Raw genomic sequence first — 15,273 nt, forward strand, 5'->3', positions numbered from 1 at the left:
ATATATATATATATATATATAATAGAAACACACATATGGTGTCCATAAATTATATTTACAACTTCCACACTGCCATGCTTTACATTGTGAAGATAATTTATGAACACTATGTATATATGTTACTGTCGAAATCTTTAAGAAACATTTACAACTGAGCAAAAAAAAAAAAGTTCTCTTTATTGGAAGTGGATAAGCTTCTTTATAGGGAGATTTTGAGTGTACATGTCTGTGTGTAAACATACATGGAATGGTCTGTCAATGTATGTTATACACTGTAACCTAAGATAGTTCCGTTACTAAAAAAAAAAAGGGAGGGGGAAGGAACCAAAAATGGCTGAAGCAATGTTAGTAATGAGGAAGAGGAGAAAGAGTGAACAATGTCTTACCTGGGTCAATAAACACACGGACAGACACACACACACTAGTTGCATGGCAGTTCTGTTAATCTGAGAGATAATTCTTTAAGGAAAAACATTGAGAAACATTATTTTGCAGTAGGAGTAGTAGCATTTTTAACAACACTGTTCAGACAAAGAGAATGCACTAAGGGGCTGTGGGCTCACAGCAACAGTCTAACTTCAACCCCTTTAGTTCCCTGTAATTACATCCCCAATCAAATATCTGTAGCACTGAGAAGAATCACACTCACTTGCCTTTTCTCCGTCTCATTCTCTGATCCATGCTAAAAGAGAAAACCTGGCAGAAAGTTTCGGCTGAGAGTGTTTATCAAATGTGAACAAATTCAAAGTTACCAGTAAAGGCACCTTGTCAGACAATAGCACAGTCCACCTTGTGATGCCTCAGTTGCAGCCTGTGTAAGAACTTCCCTGATATTGGACAGGGCAACAAAACAAGCAAACATACTCAATTACCCTGCCTCCCCAACACACTTCTAACTACAATATGAAATACAGTTATGTCCACAACCAGACAGTAGCATACCATATACAGCATGCTGGAACTTGTGAACCACTGGAGAGTTAGTTCTAACCAATCGTCATGCCACAGGACAGAGCAGTTGTCCAGAAATTCTCAACAGCACAAAACTTAACATAATTTGAAACCGGGAAAGCTTGTTAGTCAATCAATTAATTAAACCAGTTGTCAATACTTTAAAACCAAAACTGTAATAATGAAATGTACCGGGAAAACTACAGTATATGGCATGTACAACAAATGTGAGGTATTTTATTAACTTTTGTGAGAAAAAAAGAAAAAGAAAAGAAACATTTTAGCTACAAGATGACTATGATGAAATGTGAATATAATGGTAGGGAATGGTTAGCAGGTGAATTCCTTTAAGATGTAAAACAGATGTTAGGAGAGGAAAACATTAGTATCTAAATTAAATGAAGTTGATAAGTATAAAACAAAAATGAAAGCCAAACTAAAAAAAAAAAAAAAATTCATTACAATAATAATAAAAAACAAAATCATCTTGTAACACTTTGTAGCTAAAACAATTTCTCACAAAACCTACAGAGTTCCTATCACTGATGCTTTCCAAGATTTGAAAATTGGATTTCCATATTAAACAAACCCATGTTTTTCTTGTTTCTTTTAAAATTTACATGAGGCCAGAAATTTTGAAGAGAAGGGGGTTTTCAATAACATCAACCCCCAACCCAGTACTTGAAGGGTACTTTATTTTACCAACCCTGGAGGAATGAATGTCAAAACTGACCTTAGTGGGATATGAACTCAGAATGTAAAGAGTGGCTTTTGATATTTTAACAATTCTACCAGCTTACTCAAATCGGCTGCGAAGTTTGAAGAGGAGCAAATTCATTACGTTGACCCCCACCAAAAGTATGAAAGGCTAAGTTGATTGTGGCAGGATTTAGACTCAGAATGTAAAAAGCTGGAAGAATTCTGCTACTAAGCATTTCGGTTTGGCAATGCTAACAATTCCGCCACCTACCTTGGTTTATAGCAATTAACTAAAATTAAATGAAAAACAAATTAGTTATTAACCATTAGAAAGAACTGAAGACTCTTGCTGTGTAACAACACAAAAAAATAAATAAATACCCTTACATTATTTTCAAAAAGACAAAAAACATTGATGTTATACAATTTTAAACAATGCATAGATTTTTATAGAGAATTCATTGCTATTTTATTATTACCATTATTATTATTACTTATTGTATTTAAGTTTGTTCATGGCATGAGATGAAAAGACCCCTGAAAATATTTAGCTCCAAGTATACAAATTTTGGGAGTTATACAATTTTAATGCATAGAAAGATTTTGTATGTGATGCACCTTACATATGATCCAGAGCTATTTTATTATTATTATCAATTATGCATTAGTTTGTTCATGGCATGAAATTAAGACTCCTTAAAACATTTAGTTCCCTTTTGACTAGGCACAAGACCAACTTCTGTACATAGTCCAGTCCACTGAAAGGCTAAATGACCCCCAACTTGAACCAACAGTGTATAGAAATGAAACTGAAACACGGCAAAGTATTTTGTCCAGTGCTCCACCAGTTCATCACCCTTCAGAGAGAGAGAGAGAGAGAGAGAGAGAGAGAGAGAAAGTGATTTCTTCCATTGAAATCTCTCTAAAACGGAATGATTGTAGAGAAGAGAGCAATGAGGGAATCAACATTTATATAGAATTAGAATCATTTCATAGAAAATAACAATCACACTACAAAAGAACCACAAAGCCCAGACAAGACCATCAATTTACCATTTTGCTGTCTTTCTGGATTGAAATTCAGAACTCAAATATGTCTGTGTTGTATATGTCGCCTTGTGTTGTGAGGTGTGTGTCGCCTTGTGTGTTGCATTGTGAGGTGAGGTGTGTGTCGCCTTGTGTGTTGTGTGCGTGAGTGAGATGATGCATAGTATAGTTTGTAGGTTGTGTAATCAGGTGTCTGTGTGTGTGTGTGTGTATATAGGTAGTGTGGAGTGTCTCTATACGATATAGTGTGAAAGTTTAACAAGTGAAAGGAAAGAAGGAAGGAAGAGGGGAGGAAATGGAAGAAACAGAATATGAAGTGGAATGGGATAAAGTGGCATGAAGAATATACAGTGAGGTGTGTGTGTATATATATATATATATATATATATATATATATATATATAGAGAGAGAGAGAGAGAGAGAGAGAGAGAGAGAGAGAGAGAGAGAGAGAGAAAGAGAGAGAGAGAGAGAGAAAGAGAGAGAGAGAGAGAGAGAGTACAATATGTAATGTATGTAATATGTTGTGTTTCTGCAATGTCTATGGTACAGTGTGGTGGAAGATGATACGTCTATGTGTGTGTGTGTGTGTGTGTGATGTAATAGTGTATCTATGTATGTGTTGGTGTTCTATCTCAGCTGCACTATATTACAAATGACAAAAGGTAACATAATAATGGAGACATATTTGTTCAAAGGATGGCAGATTTAGTAAGACAATGGTGCAGACATTTATTACACTTGGATTTCAGAAGCTTCTGTTGAGGATTTTTTTTTTTTAACAAATTATAGTTTGTTTGTTTTTGTTTCTTTTTTTTTTGTGTGTTTTTTAAAATTTTTGTCAGCCCGTATTTAGGACAAAGGAAGGGAAAGTTGAAAAAAAAAAAAAAAAAACCAGAAATAAAATAAAATAAATAAATGGGGGGAAATGAAAAGAAAAATAGAAAGAAAAAATTTATTTCCTTCTTGAAAAAAAAAAAAAAAAATTTTCAAGCTATGTTTGAAAAAAAAAAATAAAATAAACTTGTTAAAAAAAAAATATATGTTTATATAAATAAAATTTAAAAAAATTTCCAGTTTTTGTTTTTTTTTGTCTTTTTGTTTAATCCCCTACTAAGTTGTGTCTGGATCTCTGAGACATTTGTCTTAAACGTCCTTTCCGACTACGGGAGATAATACCACTTTCAGATAAATTTGATGTGTTCGAGTCATCACTAACATCTCCATACTCAAAGTCACTATCCTCACGATACCGGACAGTTCGTCGACCCTGATTCCGTGTCATCATAACAGGAGACTGCGACGAAGACTGGTGGCTGCTGTCACCATTGAAACGACCCTCGTCGTCATCACCGCCACCCTGCCGTGAGCGTCTGTTTCGCCGCTCGGGAGTTGATACATCGTAGATGTTCTGAGTGGCCCGGGTGCTGCGCTGCGTCGCCGCGCGCTTTGACCGCCGGGGAATAGTATCATTGTCTGTAAGCAAGTCACTTTGTGGGGTGACCTCAGAATCTGATGAAGACGCAGAGTCAGAGCTCTTGCTGGAAGTTGAACTTGTGGATCTGGCGGAGCTGCTGCTGCTAAATCTCGAGTTACGCTTCTTACAACTAGACGATGTACTTGACGATGATGACAGGTTCAGCTGACGAAGACGTCTTTTGTGGCGCCTTAAAGGTAATTCATTCTCCTCTTCATACTTGCGTGGCTTTAGAGATCCAGTGGTCGCCCGCGTCCGATATGGTTTTGTGTGTCCATTGGTCAGCGGAAGTGGTGTGTCTACACAAAATGGAAAAAAAAAAAAAAAAAATTAATACAAAGTTGCAATAAATAAAGAAATAATTCAAAGCAATTCAGTTTTAAGGTGGTGCTCCAGCATGGCCGCAGTCCAAACGACTGGAACAAGTAAAAGGATAATGGTAAAACAAGAAAACTGCATCAATGAAAGAGTTGAGTTATTGGGAGAGACTGAAAGAATTACAACTAGTCTTTGGTGTGAAGATGGAAGAGATATATGCAATGACATACACAGAGAAGATCCTTGGAGAACTGGCACCAAAAGTTATACAAGCTCTCAAGCAAGATGCCACTGCACTGTTCCAAAGGTGCCACCATCCGGTCTAAAACAAGGACCAGGTACTGCAATAGCTTGTTATTTAATATGTTGGTAAAAAAAAACCCCAAGATCCACATGGAATGGAGGTAGAGGTTTTGAAGAAGCACCTAGACCCCAGAGGAGCTTACATTGCAACAAGAAACTCCAACAGGGACAGCAATCTCAAACTTTCTCCGTCACCAAATGACAACCGTATGAGAATGGACACTGAAAAGGTAATTATACTGGCAGTGCCCCAGCATGGCCACAGCCTTTGGGCTGAAATGCATAAAAGATAAAAGAGAATATAAAAGACATATCAGTAACCAACTGATTTGTGAACCCTCAACCCAACCTTATGGATCACTTAACCCCTTTCTAACTATATTTCTAAGAATACATTCTCTTTTCATGTTTTAATTAACTAAATTATGAGAGATTTAGTGAAATAACATTCCATAAATATCTGAATCAAAGCTGACATAAACACTTTCCCTCTCGTCATACACACACAGAGGAATACGCTCAGACACAAACAGAAGAAGAGTTGTGAGAGAGAGAGAGAGAGAGAGAGAGAGAGAGAGAGAGAGAGAGAGAGAGAGAAGAGAGAGAAACATTGAAATACTTAATGTTAACTAAGTCAGTACCGAGTCCAGCAACACCAAATACATAGCACCACAAAGGCAGTGCCAAATGTCTCATACCCTCTGCAAAGACATTCACTTCACAATTAACAAACAGAACATAATTGAAAAGAACATCACATCACCTGATCTACTTTTTACAGCTTTCTTCTTCTTCTTCTTTTTACTCTTCTTTTTCTTCATTTTCATTTTCATCTTCTTCAAAGACCCATTTTTATGTTTCACTTTCTTCTTTTTTGTTACTTTTTCTTCGTCAGAGTCATCGTCGTCGACATTGCCAAGCCTTTCTTTGCGCCGTCTTTTCAGAGTAGCCCGTGGTGATACGTGTGTTGCAAGGGGCCGAGATATCTCATCAAGATCACTGTCTTCACTCGACGCTTCAACCAGAGATTTCTTCTTTACAACTCTACCACTGGAGGTAACACAGATATCTACAACAAACAGACACACAACAATTAATCCATCAACTAGACACAACATTCTTTTAATTAGCAATTAAACTATTGAGGTGGTGGAGTGGACCTCCTTTGGTCACAAATGACCATGGGTTTGCACCTAGGAAGTTCCTCTCCGAGGCACATGTCCAGGTAAGGTTGTTTATGGAAGATCAGCAGTCACCCATCCATACCAGTCTCCCCTCTTCACCAATGTTATCCAAGAGAAAAGCAAAGGGGCCAATACAGCTTGGCACCAGTGACATCGCAACGTGTTTCTACAGTTGAGTGGAACTGGAGTAATGTGAAATAAAGTGTCTTGCTCAAGAACACAACATAGCCCAGTCTGGGAATCGAACTCACTACCTTATAATTGTAAGCCCGACGCTCTAACCACTGATCCAAGCACCTTGACAAGTTATTTTACTAAATTTTTTGTTACATTCAAAATTAATTGAAAGAAACACAGAGCATCTCAAAATAAATTCAGTAACAAAAGGGTTAAGTGTGATATATATGGAGTTATATTTAGGATTTAGTCTTGTGGTGAAAACAGGCCCCACAGGTTTTTTTTTTTTTTCAGCAAACCAAATATCTGGAAAAGTTGGTGCTGCACTGTGACAGGGTGCAATGGCCAGAAAGTTAAGGTGTATGGGATGAATGCAAAGAGGAATAGAGTTAATGCTGATCTACCTGATTGAGACATCACTGCTGTAGCTGCAGCTTTGTGATTAGCCTTTAAGCTACCGCTTCCTCGTTTTGAACTGCTGCCTGAGGATGAGGAGGAGGAGGGGGATGAGGAGCCTGCTGCTGAACTCGATGTAGACTTGGAATAACCGTTCAACCTGCTGCTGCCGCTGCTGCTGCTTCTACTGCTGCTGCTGCTGCTGCTGCTGGTAGTAATAGTACTGCAGCTCAGACTACCAACGCTGCTTCCACTGCTGGTACCACTGCTGGTGCTACTACTGGTGCTGCTGAAACTGCTGCTGCTGGACGGTGTCGCTGAGCCACGCCCACTCCTACTGTTGACCACTGATGTAGTGAGACCGGAACTGGACGGTGCAAGATAGCCAGATGTCGATGGGTGGTTGCCTGCTTGAGACGCTGAACCCAAGTGGTTACTGTTTGCAGAAGTTCGGTTTCTAGTAGTGGTTGTAGAACTTCCATCTGATTTTACTGAATTCCTGGAAGTTCTTTTCCTGTAGTAAATAACAAAAAATTAAAAAAAAAAAGTTGGGGTTAACTTTACCAGAGAGAGAGAGAGAGAGAGAGAGAAAATATGATTTCATTAAAAACTATCAGGAAAACTAAAGCTGTTCCTTGATCATTAACATGTTCTTGGATTACTGGGATTTCCTGTTAACATACACAAAAGTTTGTGTACTTGTTTTGAAAAATTTTTGATGTAAAATGTGTTGAAACATTGTACCTTAGGAGGGTCATTTTGCCAATGTAAACATGTTCAGGGACTTTAATAGAAAATACTTAGCCTACGTACCACACAGTAGGACTGAAACCAAAACAATGTGGTTGGAAAAAAAAATTCTTAACCACATAGCCACAAAACACAATTATATTTTTAAGATAGTTACAATTATACAGTGATCTGGAGTATAGAATGTAAGTCAGAACATTTCATTTCACCAGTCCATCCCCATTTATAAATCTGAAGCATCAAGCTTATGTATGTTCTCCTCTTAATTAGCTAATATCATTAGCATGTCACTTACCTGTTCTGACTAGAATTTGTTGATCTGCTGTTTCTAACGGCAGCTTTCCAGTTGCTAATAATTTCTCTAATTTGTTCATCAAACATAGCTGATAGCCTCAATGTCATAGCATAAATCTACAATGGAGAAAGAAAATGTAGGAAATACATAATAGAAAATGAAAGAAAAACTATCTCTTTCTCTCTCTAAGTAAGTTAAATATACAATAACAAAAAGAAAATAGAGAGAGAGAGACAAATAAACCTATCAGGGATGGTTGGCAGGTTTGAAACCTGTAACCAATGAAGGTATAATCTTTTGTTTCAGTCATTGGACAGCAGCCATGCTGCGGAACTGCCTTGACGGAATACTACAATGAAATACATTCGTAATTGTTTTCTTTTCAATAATTTATTGTATTATGCCATAACATTTCAAATTGTATGATTTTTAAGCTAATTTAAATTTTTCGTATCAACTGTTCTGTGATATTTTCATCTACTCCTTAGGTAATAAATGGTTGAGAACCATTGCCTTAGAACATCAAGAATATATTTAAAAAATATATCAAGAAGGGCATCAAATAAAGAGACAGCATCTCTCCAAAGCTCTTCAAGCACATGTCCAGAAATGATCATCAGAGACAGTGACTGGACAGGTGGTATGAACAACAGTAAGCTACTAACACACCTCCGATTCACAGAGAACACTGTGCTCATTGCAGGAAGCCACAGATCGGCTGCAGACCTTACTGAGAAAGCCGGATAGCCATGGCTCAGCAGAAGGCCTGGAAAAGGAAAGTACATTCAATCTGAAGATGTGGGAAGAGGTAGGTTTAATTAAGGCATACAGCGAATATGCACCAAGATATGGATGATGAAATCTCAGAGAGTAAGAGCAGGATGGAAGGCATTAATCGTTATGAAGAATGTGCTTACAGCAAAGCTGGGTAAAACCAAATCTGCTACACTCATGCATTGTGACCAGCGATGTGTAACATCTGATAGTCTGGTTAATACAATGATATATATACATGACAGACAGAGAGAGAAGTAGTAAGGTAGATAAACACCAGCAGGCTTGAGATGGATATTTACATAGAGCACAAAAAGTACAGATTACAGAATAAAAATTAAAAAAAAACAAAAAAAAAAACAGAATTATGTAAAGTCTCATCTCAACCACTCTTTCAAGACAGTCATAACTTAGGTGTATCCATATGCAGTAAGAAGGTGCATGATGTCTTATGACAAGTCCTGATGAAAAAAAGTGAGGCTTCCCTTCTCAAGAGCAAAGTGGCAAATGCATATTTTCTAGCAATGCTTATATATATGTATAAAGACAAGCAGAGTGAAAACGAGTGCGTACGCGTACGCACTTGGTTAAGGGGAGTTAACTCTAAAGCATATGGAGACAGACTTGCAGCCATGTGCAAACTGCAGGACTGCCGTTATAATTACACCTATCAAAAGTTACATTTTATTTTAGTAATGCGGCCTGCCCGATGATGAGTTGTGTCTCATACGGCTAGCATTTCAAAAAAGGTTTTTGTTTTTTTTATTTTATTTTAGATCAACTAATAGAGACCTTACTGCACTATTAAAAGTGCCGCAGAGACACTTGTTTCTCTTGTTCCAATGAAGATCTGTTAATAAACCATCTCTCACTAGAAACCCAAAGATATAAAATAAACACAGCGAGGATATAGGACAGTAGTTTTTATTTAAAAATAGTTTTCCCATAGATCCCTTTTAATATTCTTATATATATATATATATATATATATATATATATATATATATAAAATTCTGAATTTAGTTCACGGACCTTTGCAGACCACCAGGGGTCTGCAAACACCAAATTGGGAACCACTGATATAGATAAAAAAAAAAAAACTTAAAAACAAAGAAAAAAACTTACACGTGAACGTTTGTTTGTGTTGTAGGCTTTCGAATTTTGGAATATCAGCCGCACATCTTTACTGAGATCAAGGGGATTTTCATATTCTCCTTTATGTAGCCGCATTTGCACAGTGGCAAAATCCAAAGGCGTTTCGACAATTTCAAAATAATCCTAAAAGGCAAAATTTGATTATTTAGTTCAGCATTGCAGAAATTTCAACAACATTTGGTCAAATAAATCAATCCTTGTGCTTAAAATTTCAATCTGGTATTCATTTTATCTGTACTTTTCACTGAGCTGCGAAGTTACAGGAACATCATCAAACCAACACCAGTTGTCAAGCAGTGGGAATAGAGACACACAAAAACATGACATACAAGACCACAGGCAGGCCACAGGACATCCAAGGCCGCACGCAAGCCACAGGGCGTCCAAAAGCACACAAACCTTAAGACGTCCAAGACCACACAAGCCACAGGATGCTCCAAGCAACATACATTCTAAGAGTCCCCCTCCCCAGGCAAAATGTCACAGGACGCCCCAGGCAACACATGTCACAAGACGCCGAAGCAAACACAAGTCACAAGATACCCCAGGCAACATAAGTCACAAGACGCCCCAGGCAACACATGTCACAAGATGCCCCAGACAACAGGTCACAGAATGCCTCAGGCAACATATGCAACAGGACTCCCCAAGAAACGTACATCACAGAAGGTCCCAGGCAACATAACATCACAGGATGTCCCAGACAATGTAAGCTACAGGATGTTCAAGACAACCTAAGTTACAATACTTACAGGGTATTCTTCTGGATCTACTGGAGTTCGGAATGGTTCAGAGTCATCACATTCAAATATCCTTTCCAGTAAGTCTCGACACTGTTCCTTCCAGGCATCAGGGTCAGTTTGCTGGGTCTCAGCACGTCGTCTTTTGTTTGCAGCTGTTGTAGCTCGCTGTAGAGAGATTAAAATATAAGAATGAATGGGTCAGAGAAGACAGATGTCTACCTCATCTTTATATTGATAGATTATACAAACTATGAGACTAAAGTTCAGTCGTGTGATGTTCATGGTTTTCTCGGTGAAGCAAAATGGTTACAACCAAGATAAATAAAACCATGTAAATAAGATTTCCTGAACAATTACATTTATGGTAAAGTGCTTCCTAGTTTGTCACATTGCTAATGTTACTGATACAGTGCCAGTACTTGTATACAGTCACTAGTTGTGACACATCCATACCGTAAGCAAGAACATACTTCTGACCTGTCTGTTTGAATACAGGTCACAAATTGGCACAGTGACCCCTCAAGCCAACAAAGGAGCCTCTATACAGTTACTCATCCTACTAGAAATACAACCCAAATCTCCTTGAAGTTACTTACACCTTATAGTCTTAATTGTTTGATATGGTCTTGGGTGCATTGTACCTTAGGGACAGCCTGGAAGGTCAAAGCTGGAATTCCTTCCACTCATAATTCTGTTGGACCAATGCCAACTAAATAACAACACCATAACATACTTAGGAGATACTGAAGACCCGTAGACACAGATGCCTAAAACAATGACAACATGACCCCCACACCAACTACTGTGGTCAATATAGAAGACAAACTAATGACATAGTAAAAACTGTCACTTCTAGAGTAAGTGATCAACTGATAACATGGTATATATACCAGTTCCTACCCCAATGACCAGTCCCCTGTGGCAGTGTGGTAGTTTGAGTGCCTCAATGACCCTGAGAGCTATGCCAGTGCAGTGCTAGCTCCTAGTAGGGCCTTACATGCTGGACAAGTCAAAGAATAAAACCTAATATGGACCACCTCTTCCCGGAGGTAAAAAAGGTAAAAATAGGGCCATTACCACTTCTTACACAATCAAGTTACAGAAAATATTTATGACAACTTAAAACCAAAAGGACCTGAGAGGCAAAGGCCTTCCCTCAGGGAGCCATATGATACAATGCAGCAAATTCAAGAGGTTGTGGCAAGGAAGTGGAGATCCAACTGAGGAGAAGCAGAACAGACAGTCCAGGATAGAGATCAATGGAGAAAAATCATCGATGCCCTATACGCCATAGGGAGCATAGGGATAAAGTAAGTAAAAGTAAACTGTACAGAGACCCATTAAATGGATTGTACCTGCAATTGAAAAGGTAGGGTCTTCTTACACATACATACAGCCAGGGAAACAGATAGGATAGGATATTTAGGGAACTGAAAAAGCAGGAATCCAACTTGGGAGGTAGAAAAGAGAGCCCAGAATGAAGATGAGTGGAGAGAAGTTGTTGATAGCTTATGCCTGATAGGGAACAAAGGGTTTAAGTTAGATACATACCAGTTTACGCTTCCGGCTAGTAGAATCTCTACTACTTTCATCATCATCACTTTCACTAGCCTGGTGATCATCCTCGCCCCACAATTCAGCTAAAATTGGGCGAGGGTCATAACAATTAGTGTCACTGTAAACAAGAAAGAATAGTATAGTCAGCAGGCACCAAATTTTCTATTTAGTAGAGCTTAGTATTTTATGAAACTTTAAGGGACAACTGATCTTGTTGAAAACTACAGGGATCTAATGGGCAATACACAACTTTTCCAACTTATATATAAGCCAATGAGAGAACCTTTGACTTGTTAGAATTAGCAGCCAAATCGCCATCGAATAACATCCTACTGTGCTGAAGGCCAAATTATATCTTGTCTCTTCTCATCACAAACACGCAAGAGATACATTGCGGGCCCCAGCTACAAAAAGAGATGATGATGATGCTGATGAGATGCTAGACGTACCTCGTCACCACCACCATCATCTGCCCTTTTCCAGCTGGTGTAGCCATCTATCTCCTCTATAGCAAGAAATCTGTTATTCCTCTCTATCATACTCTTGCCTCTCATGCTACACACACACAAACACAGAATTAGACCCATGCATCAGACCCTCACATCCCCAGTGGGAGGCTGGAAGTTTAAGAAAGAGAAATGAAGAAGTTCAATCCTTACCTAATATACCTGAGAAGAGTTTCGGTTAAGATTTTAGCAGAACGAACTATTTGTGATTTTGGTTCATTGAACCTCTCAGCATTAGTTTCCACATATCGAACATCAAACTGGATTGAGTTTACCCGTCTGCAACAGAAACAGCAAATTAAGATGTAACTGACATTTGATAAGAGTTTACATTGATATAATTTTAATAGTAAAATTCATTTCATAAGCTTACTTATAGAAAAAATTACAATGAAGAACTGGGTATCAGGATGTCAACCAGCTAGTAGGAGAGAGACATGTTTGAATCATAGGGGAATTTTTCTTGCTTGTTTCAGTCAAATGGACTGTGGCCATACTGGGTCACTACCTTGAAATGTTTAATCAAATCAAACACAGTACTTAGTGTTTTTAAGTTTAGATAGATAGATAGATAGATAGATAGAGATGGATATAGAGATAGATAGATAGATATATAGATAGATAGATATATAGATAGATAGAGATGGATATAGAGATAGATAGATAGAGATAGATAGATAAAACAAAAATGTTCAATGAATACATTAACATGATTTATGTTAATAATTATTTTAAAATTCAAGGTGATTTTTTTTTGTTGGTAAGAACTAAGAAATTCTTTCAAACTAACAGAAACTATAACACTTACCGGTAAAATCTATGTTCTAATCGTTCTTTAATGGTCGTCAAGTCAATCGGGTATTCAATGACTTTTGCATAAAGTGGGAATGCTTTTAGATCTACAGGTGTAAGGAATGGCTCCGCTATAGAGTGGGCCATTACATACTCCAAACCCTTTACTATACGATCACACTCATTATCTCGACCATTTTTGGGCCACTCTCCATCTTTGGGGACATAATGAGATTTCCTTTCTTCAGGGGTCACTTCTACTCCTCCACCAAGCTCTGTTGGAAGACCTGTTGAATGAGAAACACCTATAAATGAAATGTAATAAACAAACTGTAAGGTTCCAAGCAGGGAAATGTCAACATTGGAATTTACTAGACAACATGCAAGTACACTATGCTCCCGGCCTGCTGGCAATAGTTTTGATGTTGCTCACGAGCTACACAGTACACCATGATAACAGTACAGATGAAGTACAATGATATGTGGAGCAGAACATCAATGATGAGGATGAAGATTTTTTATGACTGAATGAATTACCAGATAATATCAGAAGTGTTAGAAGATGTTACGATGGTTATAAGTCACTTCTGTCAAGCTTGCACCTCTCTCACATATAAGAACTTGCTTATAAGGAAAGGAGAGCGAGAGAAAGAGAGAGAAAAGCAATGAGTGTACTGATGAGGAGAATGGGGGTGGGGCAGAGCAGTTGTTAAGCTAACACACATTTTTAGTACAAAGTTAGGATTTCATTAGTAATTTAGAATATAACAAAAAAAAAAAAAAAAGAAGTTACTTCTTGGTTAGTTCATCTTCAAAGTGTTAGTAATAGGTTATTAAATTAAATAATTAGTTTAAGTTTCCTCTTAGTTTAAGAACACAGATTGAATAGTTCTGCAAATTTGGGTTATTTGCATACCAGTTGTTGGAGCAGATATTTTCGCAGACAGATAATTTACCTATTTGCTGGCCATTCAACTGTAAATAGGACCGAAGCAGACAAAAGCAATGATATGTCTGGTCCTTCAAATGAGAAGAAAAAAAAAATTTTTTAACTCTTCAGCACACCATGCTAATATTTGTGCTGAATCACAGTTTGCATCCATTTTAAACCTACTGTATTCTCTGGATGTCTTAACACACTAAATAATTAAAATATTGTGAAAATAACTTACGATCTGGATCAATTGGCTCCATATCCCAGGGGCTCAATTTTTCCATTTCACCATTATCCCAGCTGAAATAGAAAAAAAACCATCATCATTGTACAAGATATTTTAGAAGCCATCATTATGCAACATTCAACTATAAAGACTATTGTTATACAAAATATCATGACAAAAGCCATTGTTGTACAAGATACAACAAAAGTTATTCTTATACATGGTATCACCATAAAACCATCATTATACAAGATATTACAATAAAAGTTACTGTTATGCAAGGTGGTACTGGATAAGACATCACTGAAAAAAGTTAAAATAGTTAGTGATCAAGCCTCATTTTATACATAAGTAAGCTTCCTTGACGTTATTAAATAACTATGTCAATTCTGACATAAGCAGTAATTTGGCAAAGAGATTGTCAAGTAATGATTAAGGGAAGGGACAAACACAGACACACACATATTAATACATGTATACAAATATTATATATGACAGGCTTCTTTCAGTTTCTGTCTACCAAATCCACTCACAAGGTTTTGGTCAGCCCAAGACTATAGTAGAAGACACTTGCCCAAGGTGTCATGCAATGGAACTGGAACCATGTGGTAGGGAAGCAAACTTCTTACCACACAGCCACGCCAAAAATCAAAAATGGTTTACATTAGCATGCTTATTCCATGTTTGTGAGTGTCAACAGTTCCAGGTACAAATGTTCTAATTTTACTTACTGCACATTAAAACACTGGTACATGCTGTCAGGAAATTCTGGCTGGAAAGGTTCTTGAGATTCTATGGAGCCCATCCACCACATGTCATCTATCATTGAGCGGAACTTGTGACCTGAAAATAAGAATTATGTATCTTAGTAGGGGACACATCATTACAAAGCAACACAAGAAAATTTAGAAGTTTGAGAGAGGGGTAATCATCTAAATTCTGAAAAATTCCAATAATTTATGATTTTGCTAAATCTTTCAAAGTTACTTCA

The 15,273-nt window shown here is 37.5% G+C and overlaps 1 protein-coding gene across 2 annotated transcripts in view; it reads right to left on the reverse strand.

Annotated features, from left to right (window-relative positions):
- Nucleotides 1-2,604: 2,604 nt before the first annotated feature.
- Nucleotides 2,605-15,273, reverse strand: part of LOC106875700 (PH-interacting protein) — a 49,944-nt gene continuing 37,275 nt past the window's right edge. Inside the window, exons 25-35 of one of the 2 annotated variants that reach the window (XM_014923977.3) lie at nucleotides 15,014-15,125; nucleotides 14,295-14,356; nucleotides 13,139-13,409; nucleotides 12,484-12,609; nucleotides 11,819-11,942; nucleotides 10,277-10,432; nucleotides 9,495-9,647; nucleotides 7,596-7,711; nucleotides 6,559-7,064; nucleotides 5,557-5,862; nucleotides 2,605-4,471 (exon numbers count right to left, since the gene is read on the reverse strand). In XM_014923977.3, the coding sequence (XP_014779463.1) occupies nucleotides 3,798-4,471; nucleotides 5,557-5,862; nucleotides 6,559-7,064; nucleotides 7,596-7,711; nucleotides 9,495-9,647; nucleotides 10,277-10,432; nucleotides 11,819-11,942; nucleotides 12,484-12,609; nucleotides 13,139-13,409; nucleotides 14,295-14,356; nucleotides 15,014-15,125 (2,606 nt within the window). In that variant the 3' untranslated portion in view covers nucleotides 2,605-3,797. Of the gene's footprint in view, nucleotides 4,472-5,556; nucleotides 5,863-6,558; nucleotides 7,065-7,595; nucleotides 7,712-9,494; nucleotides 9,648-10,276; nucleotides 10,433-11,818; nucleotides 11,943-12,483; nucleotides 12,610-13,138; nucleotides 13,428-14,294; nucleotides 14,357-15,013; nucleotides 15,126-15,273 lie in introns of both variants that reach the window. The other variant, XM_052975444.2, reaches the window with a different exon arrangement.

The sequence above is a fragment of the Octopus bimaculoides genome, chromosome 21 (genome assembly GCF_046866305.1).
Source record: "Octopus bimaculoides isolate indiv1 chromosome 21, ASM4686630v1, whole genome shotgun sequence".
Taxonomy (NCBI): Eukaryota; Metazoa; Mollusca; class Cephalopoda; order Octopoda; family Octopodidae; genus Octopus; species Octopus bimaculoides.